Raw genomic sequence first — 27679 nt, 5'->3', positions numbered from 1 at the left:
TGAGATCCCTCCTCCCTGGCTGTCATGCCCAGCCAGGAGCGGTCCCAGACCCAGATGATCTCTCCATCCCAGTCCCAGGGATGCAGCTGCTCTTCCAGCTGGCAGGTCTGCCTTTAGCAAGGGTACCGTGCATCCATGATGCACAACACACATACAGACAGGTCCCCAATGCAGTTGGCTGCACAGACTGCCACACACACAGAGCAGTGTAGGCAGCAGCTCTTGGTCTGCCCAATACCCACGTCTGAACCCTGGGCTCCGTAACCTAACCACCAACTCACACCGAAAGTCTTTCCATATGTGCATTTCCTCCTACTTGCCAGCTAGTCCAGCTTGAGGTTTGCTAACTAATTATAAACACACAAACAAAGGCTTCAGTTAACTGAGGAAATAAAAGCACAGGTCTCTAGTTGCTGGCACTTAAAGCTTCTTACACCCCCACACGCACCCCAAGCTCTCTGGTTGCTGCTACCTAGACCTACACCCATGGTTCCCATGGCCTTGGCTCCAGCTGCTGGCACTCAGACCTTTTGACACACACCCCCCAGTCCCTCCAGCCACTGGCATTTCAGACCTCCAAGCTCTGCAGCCCACAGTCCCCCATTAACTGGCACACAGACCTCTTGCATTGCCATCCTTCCACATGCTAGCATCCAGACTTATGTGCCCTAAGACCTGTGATCTCCAGTTGCTGACATGCAGATCTCTTTTGTATGGTGGTCTCTGCAGTTGCTGGCACTATTTTCCCACATGCCTACCTCTCTGTTCCATCACAATCCTCCCCTTTCCCTTGGACCTTTTTGCCCTTCACTCAAATGTCCCATAACGAGTTTTACATAAACCCACAATCCCCTTCAGATAGCCAATATCCCAAGAAGCCTCATATAACCTATTATACTCATGCAAATTGTGTTTTCCCCTTCTTATCAGTTGTGATTTGTAGTTCAGGTTCACATTCTTCAGGACTATGCCTGAGTAGTTCCTTTAATGGCCCATCAATCGGTGGCTGAAGAGTTCTGGGTCCTCATTATTGTCTCCTGTGTTTGCATGTCTGTGCAGTTAATTTAGCACTTTCCTCATTATTATTATTATTTTTTTAAATTTATTTAGTAGATCAAAACCCAATGACTTCATGAAACAGATGTTCTCACACCCCACACACTCTCACACTGCTGACAACTGTCACAGAACTCAGAACTCCTGGGTAGCCCTGGATCACAGAGTCCGGTTCTCTTTTATGATGGGCAACTCTATCATAAGATGTCAAACTTGGGCTTTACTGTGTTGATTCAAAGTCAGGACACAGTTTTACCCATTTCCTTCATGTTCATATAGAATTAAAGAACAGGACAGGCATGTCACACAAAACATTTCTTTCTGCATTGCATTGCAACAACACACAACACTATCAGAAGTTTCACTGGCATTAGCCTAGTATTTTATCCAGATGATGCATTATCTTCCAGACTTTACAAACCTTTATCATGATGTCTGAACTTAAAATAACAGAAAGAATGATGACATAGTTGGGGTTTTTCAGTGATCTTCATCTTGTGTCTTTGATGCTTGTTTGAATTATTTTCAGAAGGATGTTTTATTCTAAATAGGAAAAAAAAAAACATCTTAAAAGACATGTATGTAAGGAAGGGAAGTATGTGTATACTATAAAAGCATTACTTTCAAAGAAAATGAAATAACTTGTTGGAAGACATAAAGTAACAGTGACAGTATCTGGCACTACAAAGAGCTACTGCACTTCAACAGCACGTCACACAAACAATGTTAGGACAAAATTCAAATTGATCTCTGTAAGGCTATTCCTCATCGATATGCTTACAAAATTTCTCCTGGGCCTTGTAAGTCCCTCTAAGTTATGTCATTCATGTTACTTCCAAGATTAAGTCACTATTTAAACTAAGGGTCTGGATGTCTGAGACTTTATGAAACTTCCTGTCAAAACAAGTTTGAATATCTTATTTACTTCTGATCCAGTCAGTTTTAACCTTCAGTCTTTATTTTCACCTGTTCTTAAGCCATGGCTACTTCATTCCTTGCATACAGAAAGTCCATTGAACAAGGAAATTGATATTAATTTGCTTTTTTTGTTTTGGCATTTTGGGTTGGTTTATTTTACTGTTTTACTCAGGTGTTTTAAGGGGAGATCTTCAGCAGAAAATGCTGTAATAGATGAAATGCAAGTTCACTAAGGGAAAGACACAATTTAGTTACAAGCTGAAAATGAATGTATTTGTTCACAATCTCCCACTCGATGTAGGCTCCCATCAGGGCAGTAAGATTGGTGGGGGTGGAGGAGGAGTTTTGAATTAAGTGGCTTTTTGGTGTTTGAAAAATTAGTAGCACTTAATAGAGCTCTTTAATTCTTAAGCTGGAGTCTTCAGACTTAAATGTGACATACTCCAGCTTACTTTTTACTGAATTTGACTGTTTGCTTTTTTAATTTTTTTAATATATAATCTTTGTTGAAAAGGCAAAATACTTACTTGTTCTTCTAGAGTCAGGCTCTCTACTTTTTCCTTTCCTTTGCTGTATTTCTTTTTAAGGCAAACCGCAGTTGTGATAGTGACAATAAGCATAACAACGAATACAGTTATGGTTGAAGAAACAGCTATTATAGTGTTTTCTTGAGTTGAGCCTTTCCTTTCACACTTTTCTCCCATGTACCACCAGTCGTCCCCTGCTGGACATCTAGAAAGTAAAAGAACAAATGTGTGGTATCACTTAAAGATTGAAGGCATGAAAAGACTACTTAAAATATTGCATATCTGATGTGCTGTTTCTATATCCCAAACTTTATCCATATTACCTATCTGGATAGACTGTACCCTTTCTTCAGCTTCCCACTGTTTTACAGGTCATTTCTTCTATAAGACAAAGAGAGCCTTTGCTGGAAAACCTGAGCTTCAGCCTGATTTTTTTGTCTGTTTCAGGCTTGGCCACAGCTGATCTGCAGAGCTGTTGCTACAGAATGGTCTTTTGCTACTAACAGACAAGCCCCATGAGTCACTCAGTTCACTCATTTGCTTCCTTTTCCTCTAAGTTTATAGCACTTCTGCTGATAGAAAGCTCAATTTCCATTCCATGAAACTGATACCTGTCACTAGAACCACTATCATGTAATATTTGCTTCCACTATACAAATTGCCTCCTATCCAGATGCAATTCTGCCTTTTGGCATGCTCAGCTTTTACACAAAGCCCTTCTATCTTCTTCACTCAGTCAGTTAAAAAAGCCTTTATAGGTAGTAGCTGAATAAACTCAGAGGGGAACTGGTCTAGAAGCTTTACACTGCTCTTATCCCATCAAGCCACATCTACCACCCTCCAGGAAATCTCATCCTCCTGATTCCTCTTATGCTCTTTGCCTTATTAATTTTCAACACACCTTATGCAGCAATTCGAACTTGCAAGATAAATGGGGTCAAGACCACAGGCCAGACTCTGTATCATTGACCTGATAGTACCCGAAGCAAAATTTAGGTGCAGGAATTACCCCTTTCTAAGACTGACCCAGCTGACCCATCACATTGCCCTCTCCCTGCTCAGTACTTCTCCACTAGTAGATGTGTAAGTTCTGGTCAGACCTTCTCATTGCCAGAAGGGGCTTATTTTCCAAGAACGCGTGTGAGCTGTCTCTGCCTTCCCCCAAAAAAGGCAAGATTAACATTCTAGCCATCTTCTGGTTTTGCACTAAATACAGACTCCAAGCCTTGAGTCCTTCACCTTATTCAGCATCACTTTCAGCTCTGAAACTTTTTATCATGAGCATGTGAGGCTCCCAATGACCTAACTGAAAAAATATATGTGCAGTACTACTGAATTCACAGCTGCACCTATCTTTCTAACCCTTTTTATTCCTTATGTCATTGTTTTTCCATTTTCTGTCTAAATAATTTAATCAGAACTACATGCTCAGCCCTGAAAATGACTCCATTGGACTTTATGTGATCAGGCTTAAAGAGAGTTATTATCACATCCCCTCTAGTTTTCCAGTAGAAAATTAGAGCAGAAAGTGACTGCTGGTCACACACTTCTCCAGCGTGACATGTAGGACACATAGGCACTTGAGCTTCAAACAGACAATAGATGTCAGAAAATTCTGAAATCAAGCATAACATTCAGAATGACTTTTTTTTTTTTTTTTTTTTGTCTTCTTGGAACAGCTTCTTGACATTTTCTTGCACTCATGACCTGCTTCTGTTGTGTTGCACAAGCCCCTTTACAGAATTGTTTTTAAAAGGTTCCTAAATGGGGAGACATAACAGTGAGTCATACCGGCTCTTGCTGCTCTTGGCCTTTAGACATTTGCCTCACAGCACTCCCCCCGTCTACCTGCCTTGGCACTGCTTCACAGCATGTTGTTACTATCTTCAGCCTTAGAGTTTGTCTGAGAGCAGGAACAATGCTAATCAGCCAGGTGGGTTGCATAAATGAATCCACAGAGGATTAAAAGAAGTTGCTATTCATTTCCTTGCAGGGTAAACAAGCATTTTGGTCCTCAGCCTTTGTCACTGGTTTAAAAGCAAGCAACTAGAATTGGTTAATTTGTGGTCATAATTTTCTCTACACAATATCTCTGAGTAAAATTTTAAAATAAAGTTATTCTGCTTACACTGCTTGAGAGCTATTAAAAATACTTTATACTGATACAAATCCTATTTTGTTTCAAGTGCATTTATATTTAACTCTTGATTTTGCTATAGACTTCTTTGGAGATGCGCAGTCCTTTTCATAACATTGGACCAACATATCAGTCAAAATAAGTACATTCTAAACATAATTTACAGAAAAGTCAAACAGAGTACATCAAAATGGTCAAATGTCAAGGATAGGAACTTTGTTGCCCAAACTGGTCATAAGTCTCTTGCAATAACAGATTTTGGAGATTATTATTTTTTTTTAATTAGCTATAGTCTGTCTTTCCTTTCATTAGGAACAAAGACATACTCTACTAGAAGCTTTCATTACTAAAATTGTATTTGAGTGAATAAAGACAGTTACCTGCACACTGCTTTTCTATCTACAATAACGCAGACACCGTCATTTTCACACGGGTTGTCTGGACAGGAGTCTGGAGTATCTGTGTCTGGCTCTTCGGTCAGGGTGTCAGAGGCTGTTGGGATGGGTGTTTTGGTGGTGGTAGGCTTAGCTGTGGTGGTGGTGGTGGGTGTGGTGGTGGTGGTGGTGGTGGGCGTGGTGGTGGTGGTGGGTGTGGTGGTGGTGGTAGTAGTGGTGGTGGTGGTGGTGGTGGTGGGCGTGGTGGTGGTGGTGGTGGTGGGCTTGGTGGTGGTGGGCTTGGTGGTGGTGGTGGTGGTGGTGGTGGGCGTGGTGGTGGTGGTGGTGGTGGGCTTGGTGGTGGTGGTGGTGGTGGTGGTGGGCGTGGTGGTGGTGGTGGCAGTGGAAGTATTCATAACAAAGGTTGGTGAGACACTTGGCTGTGCTGATACTAGATGTGATATATCTGCGTGAGAAAACACAAGAAACAAGGCTTTTACTTTATGTCTTTTTTTTCCTCTTATTTGAATGATAAGTTCTAATAATAAAGAGCAGAGATCCTGTGAACTACCCTACATCTTCCTCTGGTATAATGGATAAAAAGTCTTTTTTAACTTTCAAGAGCATGATGTATTTTGGAAATGTCCTAATTTCTTTAATTTTTTAAACAGACAATCTTATTCACAGTACTCTATTCAAAATAATTTGCACAGGAGTAGCATCATTTTATACACTTAGATTTCAACCTACACATGAGATAATGGATTAGAAAAAGGATGTAGCTACCCACACATTTATTTATACATGATTTGATTTTAGATACATCAGTAACACCAAAATTGCTCATGTAAAGTACATCATGTATTTATATCTACAGTACTTGTGACTAGTTAGTATGTGACACTGTGTATTTTCTGTATTATTAAGAATATCAGCTAACATCAATGTTCACATACCTTCCATTGTTAAAAGAATATAAATACTGTCTTCTTTAATAAAGTTGCGGCTTCTAAGTCTCTGATGAGTTAAGAATGCACTTATTCCACTTCCTGGACCTCTCATGAATGTAGTTCCATTGGGAAAAGAAGCTGTTAATCCCACTTTATCTGGCCTATCCCAAAAATAAGTTAATGAAGAATCTGGAAAAAAAAATAACTGAATATGAGTGTGGGACCACTCTGGATTTTTTTCTCAGTAGGGTTCTTTCCTTCTCAGTTAATCTCTGCTGCAAAGTAGTACTAAAGCCTCTCTCAACACTCAAGACAGACTGTTCCCTACTTTGCCTGCTTCTGCTCGTGGACATCATGAAGAGGGAGATGAGAATAAATTACCTGAAACTCAAGGAGTAGAAACAATGTTGAAACTGCCTACAATTTGTAGATTTTTTGTTTGAGATTCCACACTGATGAGACACACAAGACAATGAAGTTTTTCAGTGGGTTGATCTGAGGTATTGAGAAAAGAGCCTGCTGGAGATGAAGTTATTGGAGTGCTGTTTGAAAACCTGTTGTGTTTTTTTTTTTTCTTTTTTCTTTTAGTCCTTTTCAAGTGTATTGGGCAAGAAGATGAGTAGCACATGAATCATCTGTAAAATGTATTAATTAGGTGATTCTCAAAAAAAAAGAACATCTGCTGATGTGGATGGAGGACAGAGTGTACTTGAACAACACAAGTGATCACAGGCTGCTGCTGTCCCCTTCATTAGACCCTAAATCTAAAATCTCAAAGCTGAGCATGATTGTCTATAAAAGTATCCAGCAGGGAGATCAAATTGCTTGCTCCGGTATGTCTACTGATTAGAGAAAGGATAAGAGTCACAAGGCTTATCTCAGGAATCTGGGGCTACAAGCAATACATAAATAAACAAGGGATAAGGGGCAGAGCACAAACAGACTGCAAGTCCGCAGCATTAAAGAAGGAAAAGGGCTGAGAGCTGTGGCCATAACAGCAGAGAGCACAGGGAAAATGCGAACCATCTGTGGGGAACCTGATGTGATCATCATTCATTTACAGGAGAGGCCATTTAGGCTTTCTAAATTACCCACATTGTTTTAACGTAGAAACAGAGTGTCAGAGAATAATGGATGTCAACCATGGATTATTATTTTTTAAATAATACCAAGAAATAGAAATTTTAGTGCATTCCTTCATTTATGAATGTTGTAGTCTGAATGCCCAGGAAGCTAATACAGTGGTGGAGGTGGTTCCTTTTGGCAAAATCTTTATATTGATGCAGAAAATCATTTTGGCTTAAATTCAATCTTTATCCAATGCTGAACATGTCATTTTAATTTAATATATCTCCTTACAGAGTTTCCTAACATTTCTCAGAGCTACACCTTTACCTAATTTGCCTCCTTACCGAGTTATTGTGGACAATTGCTCCTTATCTTGTCACACCTTGAACAAGTGCAGATTATGTAATATGAATCAGTACTTTGTCCATCTGGTTTCTGGATTTGCGCTGACACCAGTTCCTTTTGCAAGGAGGGAGATGATGTGTTTAAGGGCTACACTTTCACCTGCTATCATCTGTGCATATTGTTAATTCAGTATTTTTCTCTTCAAGCCTTCTGGAAGACTTGCATTCTCATTAAAGCAGATATAAATGCATCTTCACAGAGCATATGAAAGAAATGTTAGGCATGGATGACCCACCTCTTTTTTATGTGAATCTACTTCAAAACTGAGGGTTCCAGCTTAACCTACCTTACATGTTCAATTTTTTCTTGTCTGTGGATCAATTTTATTGCTGCTGCAAGGAAATGACCCATTCCAGAAGCTAAAAAAGCTGAACTAATTTGCACAAAGAAAAAAATTAACTCCTTATCTTTTGGCTGTTTTGAATGTATTGGACAGCACATCTGAATTTAACTAACCTGATAATTTCAGAGGGTCTGTCGTTATACTTCTTTGGTTTGACATCCGTTGACGAATATCAGGATGCTGGTCAAGCAGAATCATGGTACCTTGTTGCCATGCACAGGGCCATTGCAATTGATCATCATTTGCTCCAGAAATCAAATGCAAGTACGTTGCTAAATTAAATGGGTTATCTGTGGTACCATTTACATACAAGCTGACCTGAAAAGCATACCCTTTACTAGAGTAAAAAGGTGGACTGTATATTCTTCCTGCTGGCCCTGCAGGACTCGTGTTGAGGAGATGTGTGAAGTTTCTGATATGCCAGGTGTGGTGAGGACACTGTGTTTCTGACAAGTTGATGTCATCAATAGAGAGGCCTCCAGTTGACAAGCCAGTTCCTCTCACACCTTCAAACACCACCCGGAATTTACTTGTGACGTTCAAAGAAACGTGATGGAGCTGCCAGTAATTTGCAGGTGCAGCTGAAAAACAAGAGTAGGGATTTCTAACTAAGCAGTACAATCAAACACTGTACAGGTCTAGAGAGCCTATCTTAATGTTACGTATGAATTCCTCAGTTCCACTGGCGTTGAAGTGATGGAACATTTTTCATCTAGATGTTACTTTTTTCAGTGCAAGATCATATTCTTTCAATTCATTTTTTCACCAGATTTAATATGCATAGTAGCTCTTTAATTAGAGTGAAAACAATGGTAATGTTTTCAGACTTTTTTTTCTTTTACATTTTTAAAGAACATTGCATTAAATTAGTCCAAATGTTGTGATAATTAAATTTACAAAATGTCACCTGTGTTATTGTAAAGAAAAGAAAAAAATCAGAGCCAAATATATTCAAATAACTGAATAACAACAGATCTTAAAAAAAAAAAAAAAAAAGCTGCAGAGGATTCTGGGAGCCTAGAACTGCAAGATATGTCTATTTGTTATTACTTTTTTTTTTTTTTTTTGATATTTAAATGGCTTGCTGGAAATTTGCCTCTGCAAAATCACTATTCACCCATCAAATGATTAATGATATTAAGTTCAAATTAGAGCCCGGCAGTTGTAAAACCTACTTCATGTAATAAAACCTCAGTGCAAGTCTGGTTCTGTGTCCAGAAGTGCCTTCACTAGTAAATCCCACTTGACTGCAAGAACAGTTTGCACAGAAGCAAAGACTTTTGCACAAAGGGCTTTTAAGGCAAGTGAAAGAAGTGAAAGTAGGACATCCTTTGTTAACAGTACATGCAGCAAAATAATTTCTTTTGCTGGTCGGTTTCTGTTCACCTGAACGGAAGGCCAGGCTTTCAGCTACATTTCTGGACTAGGCAGTGCCAATCCCAAGTACAGAACTCATGCTTCACTTTCGTAACAATTCTAAACACAATATAATGTATCTCAGATATGAATCTCATTTTTTTGCTGTTTTTCATTATTGTTGTTTTAATTAGGAGGAGAAAAAATAAGCCCAGAAACAAGAACAAAACACCCCACTATTTTCCATTAAATTTCCTCCTGTGTTAAGTAATGCCTGTTTGAACTGCACAGATGTGCACTGCAAGACAGGTGTTTCTGACTCATGTTCAATGAGCAAAACAGCTACTGCAGTGTAATATGTCATGCCCCCACTGCCTGCCCTGCTCCTGGCTGAAGGCAACCAGAGCTGCTGCAGGACAGCAAAAACAGTTTCGGGTTTGTAAACAGGCACGGGTAGTAGCTGAGCCTAAAGGCACAGAAAGAGGCAGAAGAAGCAGACTTGATATCTATTGTGTAAAAGAACTCCCCAAGACCTTTGTGTAACTAACAGACTGAATTAGTTGTAGCTGTAATGGAGATCAAACAATAGTGAAACATCTGAGGATATGGTTTAATCAAAAGGTGACTTTGGCAATTCTAGCTTAAGGACCTCTTTTATCCATTAACTGTCATCTGTTGCTCATTTTGCAGACCATAGACTCCTAAAACCACAAAAACTTAGTTTTCTTCAAAATACAAATCATGGTCTGCCGCCCAGGGAGGTGGTAGAGTTGCCATCCCTGGAAGTACTTAAGAGACTGGTGGACATGGTGCTTAAGGACATGTTTTAGTGGTGGGCTTGGTAGTGTTAGGTGATGGTTGGACTTGATGATCTTATGGGTCTTTTCCAAATTAAATGATTCTATTATTCTGTATTTTGGATAAGTCACTCCAAACCTTGTTGACAAAGTAAGCTGAATTCTATTTATCTTTTTTTTTTTTTTTGTCTTCGTATGTTAGGTATTCCAGGGCACTTATACTTTCTATTTCTTTATTACTTCTTTCTTATTCATTGTAATTTAGTCTAATGACCAACTTCATCTGTTGCTATTGATACCAGCAATTCTATAACAGTCAAAATGACTGCTCATGGAATTTTAGCTATTTTGGTGAGAAAACTATCTTGATAATGCAAGAGTTTGTAATTTGTTGTAATTGATTATATTATAGGAAAACGGTTGACTGAGGATCCGTCAAGTATAATTTCACCAGCAGAGATTCAATTACATAGTTAGAGAAGAAGCAAAAGAATAAAACTAGGAGATGAGTCACTTTCATACAATATTTCCCCCCAAACTTTGAAAAGGATACCAAGTATAGATTAAACCAAAATGAAATTTTATTCCATACCTTTTATCTGTTCAATGAATCTCAAAGTACCATTTGGATGGGCTGAAGAATACTCCCTGACCCAGACATGGAGCAGATCGCTTTCATTTCCACTGTGATAGAAATAGAATTGCAAACACTGAAAGTCTCTTTTGGGATACAGAATTCGGCTCTCCAGGAGTGCTGTGCTTCCCTGTGTGACAGCACTGGTATTGAAATGCATGAAGTAGCCAGAACCTGTCAAAATTAAAAAAGAATGGTAGAGTGAAAACGAATTTGTCCTGGTGCACATGTATTCTTAACATCATATTGTGATAATGCTACAAGACAGTAAATTTAGGGTTACAGTAAGCTAGATCCTGTCTAAATCTTCAGACTGAGGGCTGTTACTTGTTCATGTTCTTCAGGGGCAGAACTGTTCTCCTTGGAACTCTATTTTTCTTTTTTTTCTTTTTTTTTTTTTTGGCTGTCTCTAGAAATTTGTACTCAAAAGCATGGGTGCTCTCGTTTAACTGTTCACCCAGAGCCGGTAATTCACAGTTGATATTCTCTCTGGAGGACTGGTTTAAGCTCCTGAACTCACAGTTTTCTTTGACAAGTTAGGAAACTGCTGGCTACATTCTTTCATTCTTTTCATCCCAGGCAGAGCAGGCTGAGGGGAGGCCTCATGGCGGCCTGCAGCTCCCTCACGAGGGGAGCGGAGGGGCAGGCGCTGAGCTCTGCTCTCTGGGGACAGCGACAGGACCCGAGGGAACGGCATGGGGCTGGGACAGGGGAGGGTCAGGCTGGGGGTTAGGGAAAGGTTCTGCACCCAGAGGGTGCTCGGGCACTGGGACAGGCTCCCTGGGGCAGTGGTCACGGCACTGAGCCTGACTGAGTTCAAGAAGCATTTGGAAAACACTCTCAGACACATGGTCTGATTTTTGGGTGGTGCTGTGTGGAGCCAGAAGTTGGACTCAATGATCTTTGTGGGTCCTTTCCACCTCAGGACATTCTGTGGTTCTACAATTCCATGATTCTCTGTGGATTGCTCACCTGAGCCCTGATAACATACGTAATTGCTAAATACCAATCCTCTCCAAAAATTTACTGAGCAGTTGTTCAGAAAAGCAGCAGTCTTTCTGATGTGCCTGTACCATAGGTTAGAACACTTTACATAATTCTCTTGTGAGGATGTGACACTGAGATTAAAGAACAGATCAAAAGAGATAAGAACATTGAATCTTCTCTAATAAGCAGAAAACAGAATGTGTCACATGGCGTCCCTAACTATACAGTTTTATATTGCTTGGTTCAAAAGTTAACCATAGTCTGTCAACAAATAAACATAGAACAAGGCCAAGAGCAAAGTCAACTCACTTGCCTTTGCAGAAAAAATTTCCCAGAGAGATAAGAACAGTGTTTTTTCGTACCTTCGCATTCTCCCATGTTAGTATGATCAGTATGAGGCCCAGTAGGAACCTGAGACAAACGCTGCCAATCGCTGCTATCATCTGAACTTTGAATCATGCCACAAATATTCTCAAGTTCAAAACTGCATGTGTCCATGAAACTTAGGGAGGAGGCTATAATATTAAACAAATAAATAAATAAATATAATAAAAGCATGAATCTCTGTTACACGGCACACATTTAGTACAAGATATTCGAAGTCAAGAGCAGAGACAGACTAAGAAATGCAAATACAAAATAATCAGTGGCTTCAAATACCATCAGCATTCATACATATAAAGTTCAGGAACTCAAAGCATTTGGCAATTAACATTGACTTTAATAAGATGTCATCGGGACCACTCTGGGCACTTAGCAAGCACAGGAGGCTGCCAACTAATTATCATATGATATCTTTTATTTTTAAAAGGAACACCAGCACCAGCTCTGACATATCAACATTCACATAGCCAAAAGGTCTGAGGACTTCCCATTCATTCCTCTGCTTTCTTTAGGTTGTGATACATGGTCACAGCTTTTGGTAAAGTTTCACTAACTTACCTACTGGAGCACTTATTTTGAAATACAGCACAGCAACAGCATTTCACTGCAATGAGCAATTGCTCATTCTGCTTGATTTTCAAAATGCAGAATTGGAAAAACATTTGGTAAAGGTACATTTGAGAGTGGTGGATATCTCATCTCAAACAAATTTTGAAGATCTGGTTTGCATATTAACAAGTCAAAAATAAAGTGATGGAAGACTGCCGTTGACTAGGAAAGGGAAAATACTGTATGAAATGTTTTCTCTGTTTAAATCAAACTCTGGATGAGTAAAAGAAGACACAGACCCACAGTCCAGGTTTATCCCTATTCTTAGATTTCTTTCCCGTTGTACTACAACTGAGTTCTGTGTAACACCAGCTATGATTTGAAAATAACTAAGTTAATAAAATGTTTCATGATTATTGCTTTTCAACCTATGTATAAAATATTGTGTTGGGTTTAAAGGTTTCATTGCACCACAAAAAAAGGACCTTGAGTATCACAAAAATCAATCTCAATGGCATGCCAAATGTTTCACTTAGACTGTAGCTCAGGGAAGCACTTAAATTTGAACTGCTGCCAAATTACTTGCACTGCTGAGCTATTTTGTACTGTCCTCATAGAAAGCTAACAATACTCTATAAGATAGCAATGATATCAGAAGTGTTGTATAACTGATACTTTTTAAGATACAGTATTTGTGCAATGCTGTAAAAAAATAAAAATAAAAATAAAACAAGGAAAGATTTTCACGGTAAATGTTATATTGAAGGTTGGAGAAAGAAAATAAATAAAAAACAGCAAAGGTGTCAACAAGAAAGCAAAAAGAATTGTGAATTATTAAATGAAAGAACTCTTTGAAATCATAACATGAAACAAAATATGAAACCAGTTTGCCCAAACAGGAAAGCTGTAGCCTAACTAATTAAAAAGTGCTGGCTGGCATGGCATGCTGAACTGAAGGACAAGAAGAGAGAAAAGCAAGACCCAACAGCATTCAATCCATTTCTTAGATTAATTAATGACACAGGAGAACGGCTTTTTGAACCTCATCTGCACTGAAAGACAGATACTTTCTCACTGTTTAGTGAAAGGCTGGACTGGAAGACAGTACATGGGGGGATGAGTGCTGAGTCCTAACTTCCAGTGGCTGAGGAACGTCATGATCTTTTCTGTTACATAATATGCTAGAAAGGGAAAACATTCTGAAATCTACCTTTATCATATGTCCTGAAGAAGAAATCAGAGCAGAACTAAAGTAGCAGTCAGGAATACTTATGCTGTTGGTTGTAGGTTGTTGGTTTTTGTTTGTTTGTTTCAGTTTAAGAACCAAGTTTTCAATTTTTAATGTCAATTCCTAACCTCAAAGTCCTTTAGCAGGAATTCCGCTTAAAGTTTTCCTAAAATCCTGCTCAGCAAAAAAAAAAAAAGGCAATCTTTTGATTCCTCTGGTAGAACACCTGCCTGGCATTCTTGGTCTTTCCTCTAACCTGAAAGGATCAGTTTAGGAACTGGGTGGGTGAGGGCTGGGACCCATGAAGAACCTGTCCTCCATGGCACAGGGGCCATTGAGCAAGCAGTGGGTGATCTGAAGACCACTTATGGATATCATACACCCTATATATACTATGCCAAGTGACAGAGCAGGGTGAAGGGTAAATCCTGATTGCCCTGAAGGTGGTGGGAGTTTTGTCACTAGTTTCAGCATGTGTGGAGTTTATTTCACTAAGGACATGTGACTGTTGGTTAAGAATAAAGTTATAATGTCATGAAGAATTTATATAATATGTGAGAATTATGGAAAGTATATAAGATTAATGGAGAGTAAGAAGGACCCTGTCCACCGTTAAAGACATCCTTTGCTTTAAGCACTTATGTAAGAGCTAATTGACTGTGTGTCAAGTGCTGGAAGCTAAGGCTGAGTGCAAGTGTGTGTTTGGTTTAGACCCATGTGAACAGAAATATTTCCATCAGAACCATATACTCATAAAAATACATTGGTTTTTTTTTGTTGTTTTTTGTTTTTTTATGTAATTGTAAGACCTTACTCACTGCTTGGTATACTGAGGCAATGAAGTAAAAGTTTTCATTTGAGTGCCAGGGCACAACAGGTACAGTCACAATTCAGAATTATATTCTCCAGTCTCCTATTGTCACTCAACTTTCTAAAAGAAATCCCATGTGAGCAAAACCAATCTTTTGACCACTTTTCTAAGGGGCTGGTTTGAAACTAAAATCAACAATTTTCAGTGCTTGCATTTTCTTCCTAACAGCATCCATAACCTATTTGCATGGACACACATTCTGTCTCACAGACTGCTTGAGAACTGAGTAGGTATGAGAGCCACAGCAAAGACACTAATTTCTGTATGCTGTCTGAACAGCTGTGGAATAACGGGGGTGAAGGAAAAAAAAAAAAAAAAGCTTTGTTTAGAAGCACATGTTTTAAACAGCCACCGAAGGGACGAACAAAATCAGCTGCTGAGAGAAGCTGGTTTTTAACTAAAGGTCAAATGGAGCTACACAGAAAACTCAGCTACACAGCAGTATTTCTGCAGGAGGGCTATGTTATTTCTAGCTGTACCAATATTTCTGGTGTTTTTAACACAATTCACTTCTCCAAATATGTTTGCGTATATTTTACTTGTGGCTGGATGAGTCCAGCGTGTATATATCACCCTTATTTCCTTCAACTACCAGAAGCAAGAATTTAAAGGAAATGGAAAAACCTACAGCAATTGTACAGTCGATTCAGTTTCTGGAGATCATAATCGCTGAAATCCATTCGCTGCCCTATTACATCCATGAAGTCTGGTATGTTCGTCACAATAGTTGGTTCAGTCCCATTCCTGAATGCAGTTTGGCTATAGTGCATCACAGACGTATAGTCATAGGGAACATTCAGGGAGTCTGATGTTTTATCATCATATTTATTGAAATTATGTTCTTTACCTGAAGGGGAAAAATAGAAGTAAAAATTGTTTATTGCTGAAGATGACCTTGGTCAAGTTTTGATGTACATAAGGTGTCAGAGAACCAATTAGACCCCCCAAGAGTTTTCTTTGGTAATCATTTTCTTGTACTTACTCTGTAAAACTGTTTTAATCCTAGCCTAGATTTATTTAGCTTCCCTTTTCAGCCACTGGAATGTAACATGATGATTTCTGCTGCATGAAGGAAGGATTTTTCAGAAATCAGAAATCTTTTCACCATGAAGCTACTCATAAACATTGATGGGCTTGCGAGTCCTCTGAGTGTGCCTGAGCCAGGCCAGCACCATGTCTGGGCTCAGGCTTGTTTTCAAAGCTGCATGGAAGCCACAGAGGATGGTGGTGTGCTGAAGAAGTAGGCATCGACCACAGCCCTAAGGAACCCTGTGCCACAGGCTGGCTTGTGCCAAATATGCCACAACGTGGTTGTAATGGAAAGCTGTGTTGCCGAAATAACAGCTTGCGTGACGGAAACCTAAAAAGGGTCTCCCCAGCCTGCGTGCCCTCCCTGGGGATGCAAGCAGAGGAGAAAGAGAAAGGCCGACCCCTTCCCTCCAGATTTTCTGCTGGTTTTGGTCACACCAGGTTTTGCAGGGCAGGATTATTTTTTAATTATTTAAAGGCTCCCTCAGTAATAGTGATTTTATAGTATCAAACAAATGAAATTACTCTCTTCTGTTGCTTGACTGTATGGCATTTTACACAGTAGGCCTCAGATTTTTGGTTAGGACTCTGGGAACTGCCGTGACACGAGTAATAACCACAGCAACAACAAATGAGGCTGTCTGTCCCAAATAGATGCCACTTGACATTTAATTTCTTGATACGCTGGCCTTGAAAAATAAGTCAAGGCAGGAGAACATTTCAGCCATGGGAGGAAGGCAGAAAGAGATGTTCCACACCCAAAATACATCACACCAGAGCCCGAATGGGAAACCAACGGAGTGACTGACCAGACTGAATCCTGTCCCAGATGATGGACACGTAGTCATCCCGGTCGGACCGCGACTGCTCGTGCCAGAAGCCCAGCGCGTGAAGGAACTCGTGCTGAATGGTCCCAATCCTGTCACAGCCGGCTCCGATCGAGAGCTGCTGCAAGCCCACTTGGCGGTTTCCCACTGAGGACCAGCAACTAACGTGGAAATAAGATTGAAAGATGGATCTGTGAAGCACATGCCACCCCTGTGCCCTGCAAACTCCAGATTCAGTCCGTTCAACAGGCATATTTTGAGTGCTAAAGTTACATTTTCAACAGTGAGCGCTTTTTCATTGATCTGTTCCTTACTGGATCCCTTCCTCCCACACTTAGCTCTGCTTCGATGAATAAGCAGTTCTCCCGCTCTGGCTGGATTGCTTTTAATTGGTTTTCATTAGCAGAAAAAAAAAAAAAAAAAAAGAAAAGTTTAACTATTTGTGACAGAAAAGAGCAACGAAGACAAACATCAAAGACTATGGGCACATGATTTAAAACAATTTATTTACTGCGAATTAACAAGTTTGCTGCTACTAAGCTGGACCATCATAACTGACTGCAAGCACACTTTGGACCTGCCTTATTGCCAGACAAACCATGGTCATGCCACTTCTCACCTCTTCCATCTCAGCTGCCTCTCCACATTGTGCTCTCCTTCTGCTTTGGTGAGGGGTTGCGACTGCCAGGCCAGGTCCACCCCAGGGGACAGCGCTTACTCTCTGAAAGGCTAGTGGGTCTGACAGGGCTTTTCATAACCTCTTTTCTTTCTTGCTATTTGTGAGACATGGTGCTAGGGCACTTGTTGCTGACACACACTCACAAGGCTGTGCAAAACCACAGCTATGCTGGAAGTTTTTATTAAAGAATAAAAAAATAAATAAATCTGTGAGCTATCTGCACAAGCCAATAAAATGGCACCCCATGTCCACAAACTAGCAAACACATTTAAATTGATATTTTACACAGCAAATAAATCAACACCTACCCAATGAAGTCCATAAAATTAATAGGGCACAAAATACACCATAGAATTTGCAGTCCCATCACCCCAGAAATGTAAAAAGCAAGCACACCAGGCACTGTAGGACCCTGCAACTTATTAGTGCAACATACTCTACAGGATTTCTCTTTCCACAAACCAGCACAGGCCTTAGCTATTGATTACTCATTAAAATCACAGCACGAGGCCTGGGAGGGAGCATATACAGCATCCATAATTTCACTGGCTTCCCTTGAACATGGCCTCATATTGACTATGATTTTTTTTTCTGATTGTGCAAAAGTCTAAGAAGTCCAATATAGTTCTGGGCCCACTTTATACTAAAGCAGACACCTCTGGCTTTGCAGCTGCTGTGTAGAGCGCAGCAGGCTACGAGCACATCCTGGACACTTGTTAATATCCGCATCCAAACACCAGGGGTTGCAGTATCGCCTTGCCTTCAGTCTGCCAAATGCCTACGACACCATCATTCTGCAACCACAGAAGGAGTAAACGTGCACTCTGCATCACTCAGTGCTGAGAATAAAACCATGCGAGTGGGACAAGGGACACCTGGGACCGCCCCAAGGGAGTGATGTCTTTAGGAAGGGAGAAAATGATGGAGAATGCCAGCTTCTCCATACGTGTTAGAGCCTGTTTCACCAATTCAATGCTTTCTGCACTGCTAGTTGCTCTTTCAGAGGCTAGAGGAGCAGGGAAGTAACTGCTGTCACTAATCTCACCAGCCTGCTTTTTGGAAGACAGGTGATAAGGCGATACATGCCATCAATAGTGATGATACTGTCTACAAATTATTAGCAGCAGTTATTCCAGGCACATTTTTACACCAACGTCCTCCTAAAAAAATAAAGGAGAGAGCTTTTTGTATAGGGTTTGATGACACTGTGTATGTGTATCAGAGACTGCAGGCTTGTTTTTATACAGGGCAGACAACAGAATGACAGGTGGTTTCCTTTGTGGTTGACTTCATTTGAATTCAAAAAAATAATCCAGGCGAGGATATTGTGACCTGCTAGGAAAGTTCCCTCACCTTTTTCTATACGTTTCATAGATGCAAGCCAGATCAGAAAGGTGAAGATGATTTATCATCTTTTTTTTTTTTGGTGCAATAAAACTTTATGAATCTGGATGGGGTTGCCAGGACCTTTGTGCCTCTATGTGTGCCGAACCCTCTGGACTGAGTTCTTCAGTTTGCAGCCAGGGGAGTCCTAGCTGACAAACAAAAAACTAGGAATGACAGAGTGGAAATGGGTTGTTTCATGTATTCTTTACCTTGTCCATACCAGACCATGGGAATGGAATGAAATGAAAGGCAATTAATGCAGGGTGTGTTCTGATAATTTCTTTGTACAGCCCAAAGCTAGCTCACTGAAACTGGACAGCCATTTTCAGGAGTCTGCTGAGTTTAACTTCAGGCTTGTAAAAAGTATAGTGACCATGGGTAGTTTTAGTGCTATAATAACTGTGATAACTGAGATAATAGAAACATTTCAGGGCAAGCAATACACCAGGCAAGAAGGCAAGACACGTTATCCAAATAGTGTGACTTGTCTTAATCACTATGACTCATTTATTTCTAATAGGAAATAAATAATAAGTTAATAAATGAGCCATTGTGCAGAAGTCTCTGAATTGTCATAGGCTAAATACTGTGGTTCTTTTTTTTTTTTTTTCCAGGTACAGTTATTAGAAAATGCATGATTTATGTGACAAAGAACTCCAGAGTTTAGCTACATGAGTTTTCCGTTTGGCTCAAAGAGCCAAAGAATCATTAGACTGGGAAAACACATTGCTTCCTAAGTCTCCACTTATACATCTTTTAGGACTGAGTTTCAAAATCACATGCTTAGTATGAAGACTAGAAAATGTAAAGAGACAGAGACTGAGGAAATTTTGAAACAATTATCTGCTACAAATATCTCAGAACAAGATAAAGGGAATGGGAAATATTTTGATTATCAGAAAATCTTTTCCCATTTATGAATGCATTCTTGTATCAGGAAATTATTTTCTGAAAGTAAATTTCCTCACTAGGCTATCAGGATTTCCCTGATCTACTTATCTATCATGAGAGAAATAGTCCAGCATAGCTTGGAGAATATATTTGTTCTGTTCCACTGTTTGGTAGAGACTATCTTAGAAAGTGAAGAAGTTGATGCAATTTTGACACCTTTTTCTAGAATCTTATTTTGCAAAACTTGAGGTGAAATAGCGTAACTATTGATCCAAATAGGTAAATAAACTGAAACCTCCATAAAATGTCTCAATGATGTGCAGTATATAAAAATATCTGAATGCTGATCTGACATTGTTCAAACAGAATTCCATTTGTTATAATGAAACAAATTTGCTTTCCCACAGCTAAAACGATCACATTTCCACTGGGTATATATTTTTTTTTCCTAAAAACTAAGGTATGCTCAGTATGGCCATGTGAAAGTGACAGTCCATATAGACAAAGGTCAGTCAAGAAAGTAATTGGCTTGTTTCAGAACTTTTGTCATGCCAAGAAAATTACCTCTTTAAGGACTTAATTACTTCTTGTATTTAGAAACAAACATCAGCTAGAAATTGTTAATTACTACCAAGGTAAGACCTGTTTTGGAAGCTACTACAATTTCTAGTTAAAAATGACTGGAAATAGGACACAACAAAACTAGAAAATTACAATCAGATGAGTTTTAGAGTGAATATTGGTCATAAAAACAGTCTGTAGCCAAAAGGGATTACAATTATTTTATATTATTCCTCTTACCCACTTCCCTTGAACACAGATATATAATTCTTCTCTCCTTCCCAAGGTTTGAAATCAATACAGGTTTTGAGTCGATACTGTTCAAATGCCTTCAGGATGAGCCCCTTAGCATTAATTTCTGCAAAGCAAACAGTGTTCTTGTCAATATTGAGCCAATCGGTTTTGTCCTGATACCCGTATAGAGCAAGTCCTAAGGGTGGATCTTGCTTCGGCAATCTTTGATTAAAATAACCAAGCTTTTTGCTAGATTAAGACCTGAGTAGGAACCTAAAAACCATAAATTAGGCAGTTGTGGCATTTTATCTTTTTCCTGTTTTGTTTCTCTGTAATTCTGCTTTGGTACTTCAGTATAAAATATGACATGTTAGATATATAATACATCATAGCGTGTGGTTCTTAATTTTGTAAATTCTCTCACTTTGTTGAGATTTATCTGAGCAAGTATTAAAGAAACAGGGAACGAAGACATTGGATTTCAGCTAGTGCAAACTGCAAGCTACATATCTGTCATAGAATCTCTCCAGGACTTGAACGTGCTGACTTTGTGTCTGGCTTATCTCCTCTGAGCAGATTGCATGGTTTCAAACCACTCAGTGTTTTAGCTCCTAACCTAAACTGGGGGTGGGTGATTTTTTTTTCTGTCACAGACCAGAAGGATGACTCCTCACTCTAGTGAGGGCACAGTCTCCTCACCTGGTATACAGCAAGGACTCATGCTCCCTGTCTCACCACTCACCTCTGCCGTGCAAAGCCACAGCTGGGTGGAAGTGAAGGGATGGAGACCGGCTGTGATGTGTCCCTGGCCCCACAGCAGGGCACCTAGCAATGTATCATTGCAAACTTCTTTGCAAGCCAGAATACCAAGCTGCCATCAGTGCTCTAAGTGATATAAATGACCAAGTAAGCTTCCTGGCTTTAAAAAGATCTTCAGTGCCATTTTATTTCTTCTGCTTAGTACAGTTTCATGTCTCAGACAAGTGCCTTTAAAAACAAACCAGTCTGCTGGGTTACGGCAGGTTAAGAAGCATCCAGGTTAAGAAAGGAGGTGGGACCCCAGCACCAAGACCAAGGTGATATATCCTGCTGGTGCACACCCAGGCCTAATCCTGCTGTGGGAAATGCTCTAGACTTATAGTGTGGCACTGAGAAAGAGGAAAAGATGCCACAGATATTTGCTGACCTGTATTTAACATTTCAATCAACATGACATAAACACATTGTCAAGAGCAAATACTGTACCCAGGCTATCATCAAGGACATAGGGGATAACGTGGGGCCACCGATAGTTGTCACCAATGATGGAGTTTCGCTCCTGCATCTGAGAAAAAATAAGTATGCAGTTTTCAGTACAAACCGATCTGTGATCAAAAACTAAAACAGTGTTAATGCAAACATGCATTATGTCTCTTACAAGTCCATTTAAGACATATAAGGAATCAAAGAATTCAAAGACTTTGACAGATCACTCAGAGGTCCATGGCTCGGGTTTGAAGTCCTTTCACTCTCTTCTACTAATGACTCTGATTTCTGCAGCATTTTCTCCATACAGATTGCCTGAGATTTTGATACGTTTGAGCAGAACTTCAGCTCCTGTGGGAAGCATTAAGACCTAAAGTCCTGAAATGAGCACAGACATCAATAACTCTCTAGCTTTTCATAATGCAAGGGTTCGTTCCAGTGCTTTCTTTGCTTCCGCTGATATGCCTGAGCAGCAGCAGTTCACCTAAAGGGAGAGGAAAACACTACCCCTTTTAGGCGTATAAGACAATTTAGGTGTTTTCACTAGGTATCTTTGAGGTGTCACTAGCTATGCAAATATTTTTTAATATTATTGATTGGACAGGGATATGGGACAGATGATTTAAAATGTGGTATTACTCACAGATCTAATTTTCCAATGGCTTTGGTGAATCTACATATATGATGAAGGTTTTGCAGCACTGGTCTGTAAAGTTAATTGGCTTATAATAAATATTGTGCAGATAAATGAAGAATGTTTTATATAACCCTGTCTGGATGTGATCTGTGCTGCTGAATATCTTAAAAGTAAAAATATGAAAACCACAGTGAAGAAAACATGATGTTAATAATATTGACTAATGGCTAGACTGACCTTATTCTGGATAATGTTTCTGCAAATCCACCCAAATCCTTCATTGTCTATGACATTTGTAGAAATCTATCCCCAAGCATTTTCAGTTTATTGTAACATAAACATTATTTATTGTTAGTATGAGCAGGATGCATCAATCATTTTCATGCCACTAACACTTTACATTGCACAAGTCGATGACACAGTTCCTGTGTTATATTTAATATTTGAACTCACCCCATCAAGTTTGATGTCTCCCTCAAAAAGGTCTAGTCCTAAAGCTAAAGGGAAAAGGAGATTAACATACAGTTATTCTATTGATCTATGGCTACCAAAAAAAAAAAAAAAAAAAAAGAATTTAAAAGAGAAACTGAATTTAAAAAGAAAATACCTTCATTGATGTCAAAGATGTCTTGATCAATTCCTCCATCTACGTCTATTTCTGAAAAGTAAAAAGACAAGTGAGGTAGGACATTAGCCCTTGCTGTTATCTTTATGATGTGTGAAAATTAATGCAATAACAATAACAGTAATTATAAATCTGCGTCTGTCCTAGTGATGTTTATGAGCAGCTGTTTTTTTGTTTTTTTTTTTTTTTGACTGCCTCCCATGCATACAAATAGATCTGTAAGCAGAACTCACCAGTAGTCTCTGGAGCAGGCTGGGGAGAGGGAAATAAAAAAAGTATTATTAGAAAGGCACACAATGAAATGCAACTAACATTATTCTCTCAACGGTATAAGAGTATAACAGTTTAAGTTTTATGCTCAACTAACAGCACTTAGCACCATGCTTTGTATTGGGCTGATCAGACCAACTGTCTTCTCCTTTGACTGGAGATGTTCATTTGCTTGTGACAGCTTTGGACTCTCCCACTGCAGGTTGCCCAACAAGCAAGTCACCCAACACTGCTCCTGTGAAGTTTTCACAACCTATTACTTCTATGAAATTTGTATGTTTTTATTTGTATGTTTGAAAAGAAGTTCAAAAACTGAAGGTAAACAACACTTAAATTTTAAGACCTGACAATATAAGTTGTGGATACTTCAAATAGTAAGTTATAACTCCAATTCTGTATAGCAGGGTGGGATTTTTACTTTAATTCTTGCTATAGTTTCCTCCCCTACTCCTGACTGATTTCGTTCTCTGTATAAATAATTTGCTATCTTTCCTATATGTAATTTTGCATGTAGTATCTTTTAGAATGTATTTTTCCACTGCGGTAGATATCTGCAGCCTCCATTAGAAGCAATGAACAGTACAAGCTCAGAATATTGAAAAGCTTCAAAAATCAAGTCCATGTAGTCCAAAACAGCACTAAATTTTGGTCAGTTCTTCCATCTGTATAGTGGATAAGAAAATTGTATGGCCAGAATATTCAAGAGAGATTTAAATGCATGTGTTCTTTTAGACATGAATTTTGGCACATAAAGATAGGAATAATTTTGAAGGCCAACATAACTGAGGGCCCTAAGACTGATTGGATTCATATAAAAACAGTAAACAAATGCAGAAAAAAATATATATATGTATATATATATTTATTTATTTTTCATTTGGGAAAGGCTCAGGAAGAAAGTATAGAAATTGCCAGAATGTCCTACTTTGGTTTTCTAATGAAGGATTTCTTTTTCAGTCTGAAATGACTGTCTTGTAAAAATGTCAGCAAATGGCACAAAAAATACTGTAAATACAAAAGCCTGAAATCTCATTTTATCCTTTTGATTCATCTGAACTAAAATGATTTCAAACTGTTGCTTCATCATTTTTTTCAGATTTTAGTCATTTATTCTGATTGCTTAAGAGGGGGAAAACATTTTTTTTTGCCTAACAAACTGGAAGCTATAATTTAGAAGTTTAAGATTTTTTACCTGGATGTGTCAGTTCCAGAAACCATTGAGTAGAATCTGTTTCCTAACCCAACTCCTCCCGAAGCGGTCATGTTATTAGAGAACAAGTACCTCGCAGTTCTGGGTTGTTTCAGATTATGGTAGGTTTCAATATACCTGACTCCTAAAAACCTAGTATCATCATGGAAAAGTGCATGAGTCCTTTGTAAAACCCTTGCTAAAGTTGTGCAAATGTAAACGCACAAATGCTGAAGGATTGATTTTGCTCTCATATTTCACTGAGTTAACTGGTGTTATTCAGGTTTACACTGATACATGAGAAATAAAAAATGATTTAGAAAAAGAATAATCATATAAATATATATGGATACAGTTCAATGAAACAAAATATATGTTCCAGACAAATCACCCATAAATATGTAATGTCAATAGATGTCTCTTACATTCTGAAATTCTATTGCACTCATATCCTATCATTATGTTCCTTTATCACAAGATATCCCCAAGACAGTATCTGATCCACGTATTCAAGATTTGAAATGAAACTTAAGCTTATAAAACAAGATGGAAGTATGCAAGCGAAATGTGTCGTACGTGCTTTGAGCAATTTATTTGCTATTAAACTCCCGCCCTCAGACAGACTTCCAGGTAACGTGAGAGAAAAACATTGAGAAGTAAAGTTTGTAATATTAAAAAATTAAAATCACATTGTGGTCTTTCCTGTTAAAGGTTGTTGATGGAGGAGAGGAATCATAGCTATATGTATTGAATAAACTTACAGCCATTAATGGAGAGTAAAATATCTTTAGTTTCAATAATTACAATGTTCCCGTTTCTACTAATCAGAAAACGTAACTGCTCTAAAGGTAAAAACTGGTTAGCTCATGGAAAAGCTCCTTTATCTGCAGCCAAAGCTCATAAACTGAAATAACTGTAGCTAAGTCCAGTGGTATTTATGGTGCATAAACCAAATTATGAGTCCATCACTGAAGAATACCACATTCAGCAAGCAACTGAAATCCAGGCTGGTCGCCGGTATCTGAAAACCGTCGCTGGATGTTTTACGCAGAAGGAATTCCTTTCATCATTCCTTTCTACTTGTTTCTGAACAAAATTAGGTCCTTAGGCATGTGAATCCGAACAGCAGAACGCTGAGTTCCCAAAGGAGTATCTGTGTATTACTTGTTTGAGTAGTAACAGCTTCAGTCTCAGCACCAGCCTGACAACTGAGACCCATACGATGAATTTCTAGTCTCTGAAAATGTTGTGAACAAATAACAGATTCACAGTTCACAGTCACATACAGGGGGAGGTTACATGAAGTGAGGTTTACCAAGGAGGAATCTAATTTAGTCTAACCAACGCTACTTTTAAATCTACCCAGAACATTTTTTTTCTGAACATTTATAATATTTTTCCCTAACTTTGGCAAACAACATGATTCATGTGAATTAAGTTACTTTAAAGGTGGGTCAAACCATGGCTTGTCAGCACATTTAACTGTTTAGTAATTCAAGTGCACCCTGAACAGTTGGGAAAAACACCTCACCTATTTTAGTCATTAAAATTAGACATGTAATCAGTGGAGAAATAAATGGGTAATTGTATACATAATTCATCGCTCCTGAAAATAGGTATGGCACCCCCATGATGTCCTGGCATGTCTAAAAGATGATGTACCTCGCTGAGCTTCTACACAAAGATGTGATGAATCACCTGATGAAAATTTCCTGGTCTCACCACAGACTTCATGTGGAATATGGTCAGGTAGTTTGGACGAGACATCCTAACTTACCAATGTTTTCTCCAGACTATGTAACTTATGGTATTGGCATCCAGACATATGAACGGAGCTCTTCCTGGCCATAATGAACATGGAAACCAAGTAAGGAGCCCTCATGATCTTAAGCTCCTGCCTCACCCAGGAACTGGTTATTAGGAGTCAGCTTGATGTGTGATAGCTTGTAGATGCTGATAGCAGTCTGCACCGCCTGTTACATGATTTATAAAAGCCTTCAGTGGAATCTAAACAAGGCTGAGGGTTGAGTGTGCAAAGATTTGGTAACAGGGGAAGAAGAAGTTGTGATGTGTGAGGAAATAGAAATGTAGGACTCGAGGCAGTGGGGGATACAGGGAGCTATGTGAGTTGCGGGGTTGGGGTTAAACTCTTGACTGAGGGAGATATATGAACATCTCTTAATGGAGAGAAAGAATATCTGACTGCCAAAGCAAGATATTGGAGCTGGATTCACAAAATCAGACAGTTAAGTTGCATAAATTAAAAAAGATAAGATTATTCCACTTAAAGGAATACCTTACTCTGTAAATTACCCTGAAGCTATTAACAGCAGAGGTGAACTTACAAAAACCCTCTGGTTTTTGTTCTCTGAATTAATTGTATTGTGTATCACCAATACACCTGGCCTCTACAATGAATTATCACAAGATCAGCAAAATACTACCTTCTCTACAAAAGAAAGGAAATACAAAATCTCAAAGCTGTCATTGTTATTTTTTGGCATTAAGCAGTTTAGCTGGACTGGAGGAACAGAGAATGGTCATAGAAAAGCAAATCCAGCAGCTAAAAATGCATCAATTTCAATATAAAATGTGTTGTAGTGAGAAAAACACACACACCCCATATTTCTATTCAAATATGGAGTAGCAAAATAAATTTTAATACTTATCTTGGCTCTAATTCTAGACTTACAATTCTGGTAACACTACTTTTAATGCTAGTGGACGTTTTGCTCAGATGGGGCGTGCAAATGGGCTCTTCTAATGTATAACAAAGCCTATTAAAAATAGCAGCTATAGGATCCCAAGGAAACAGAAATCTTTTTCTCCTCCACAAAAAAAAAGACAACGGACTTCTTATTTTGCAACAACCACATACTTAAGTCTTTTCTTCTCAAACTCATCTCAACCTGCATCATTTACTTAAGAATATAAAGAATATGTATTCTTTGTTTTCTTACCTGGCTCCAGACCACCTGCAGGAGAAGCCACGTTAGGAGCACAGGCACAGAAAACCAGTCCATGTTGTTATCCAGTCAACAAGCAGGTGCATTGACAGCATTTGAGACCAACTTGGTACTTAAGATGGAAAATATCATAAATCAAAACCTTTGTCCTTTCATCAATGATTAACTTACCTCCCTCTGTGTTGTTTTAAAGATGAAGTCCATCATAAGTACATTAAGGCAACTAACATATAGCTTAATTATTTTTAAGCACTGCTGTGAGAAAACTTGTCAGACACAAGCTGAAATACAGGAGGAAATGAACACAAGAAAATGGAAACTGAAAGGAAATGGACACAAACAGAAATATAACAAATTCCATTTAAACATAAGAAAACATTTAATTTTTTATTTTTTATTATAAGGATGATTAAACACTGGAACAAGTTGCCCAGAGAGGTTGTGGAGTATCCATCCTTGAAGATATTGAAGACCCAGCTGGCCACAGCTCTTAGCAACCTGCTGTAGGTGACCCTGCTTCGAACAGGGGGGGTCACACCAGACAGTCTCCAGAGGT

At 39.0% G+C, this 27679-nt stretch overlaps 1 protein-coding gene across 1 annotated transcript; it reads right to left on the bottom strand.

Moving 5' to 3' along the window:
* Positions 1 to 81: 81 nt before the first annotated feature.
* On the bottom strand, positions 82 to 27412 carry MEP1B (meprin A subunit beta). The gene is made up of 15 exons (XM_080578394.1): positions 27118 to 27412; positions 22932 to 22950; positions 22681 to 22731; positions 22527 to 22570; positions 21437 to 21515; positions 20198 to 20315; positions 16423 to 16601; positions 15213 to 15431; positions 11915 to 12067; positions 10524 to 10739; positions 7892 to 8359; positions 5969 to 6151; positions 5019 to 5478; positions 2502 to 2706; positions 82 to 1599 (listed from the first exon to the last, which is right to left on the bottom strand). The coding sequence occupies exons 1-15, from the start codon at positions 27178 to 27180 to the stop codon at positions 1582 to 1584; spliced, it is 2475 nt and encodes an 824-aa protein (XP_080434520.1). The 5' UTR covers positions 27181 to 27412; the 3' UTR covers positions 82 to 1581.
* Positions 27413 to 27679: the final 267 nt, after the last annotated feature.

This window comes from Anser brachyrhynchus, assembly GCF_964034855.1.
Source record: "Anser brachyrhynchus genome assembly, chromosome: 2".
Classification (NCBI taxonomy): Eukaryota; Metazoa; Chordata; class Aves; order Anseriformes; family Anatidae; genus Anser; species Anser brachyrhynchus.
Note: the sequence above shows the minus strand (reverse complement) of the source record. Positions and strands in the feature narration are given on the sequence as shown.

Bases quoted from the DNA above. Each gene is read 5' to 3' on its own strand.
- MEP1B (XM_080578394.1), bottom strand. From the start codon at position 27,180: ATGGACTGGTTTTCTGTGCCTGTGCTCCTAACGTGGCTTCTCCTGCAG. The intron at 12,068-15,212 runs GTAGGTTTTTCC...TTAATATTATAG, and splicing joins GAATCGACTGTACAATTGCT to CCTCCTCCCTAAGTTTCATG. The intron at 6,152-7,891 runs GTTAGTTAAATT...TTTTTTTTCCAG, and splicing joins AGACCCTCTGAAATTATCAG to ATTCTTCATTAACTTATTTT.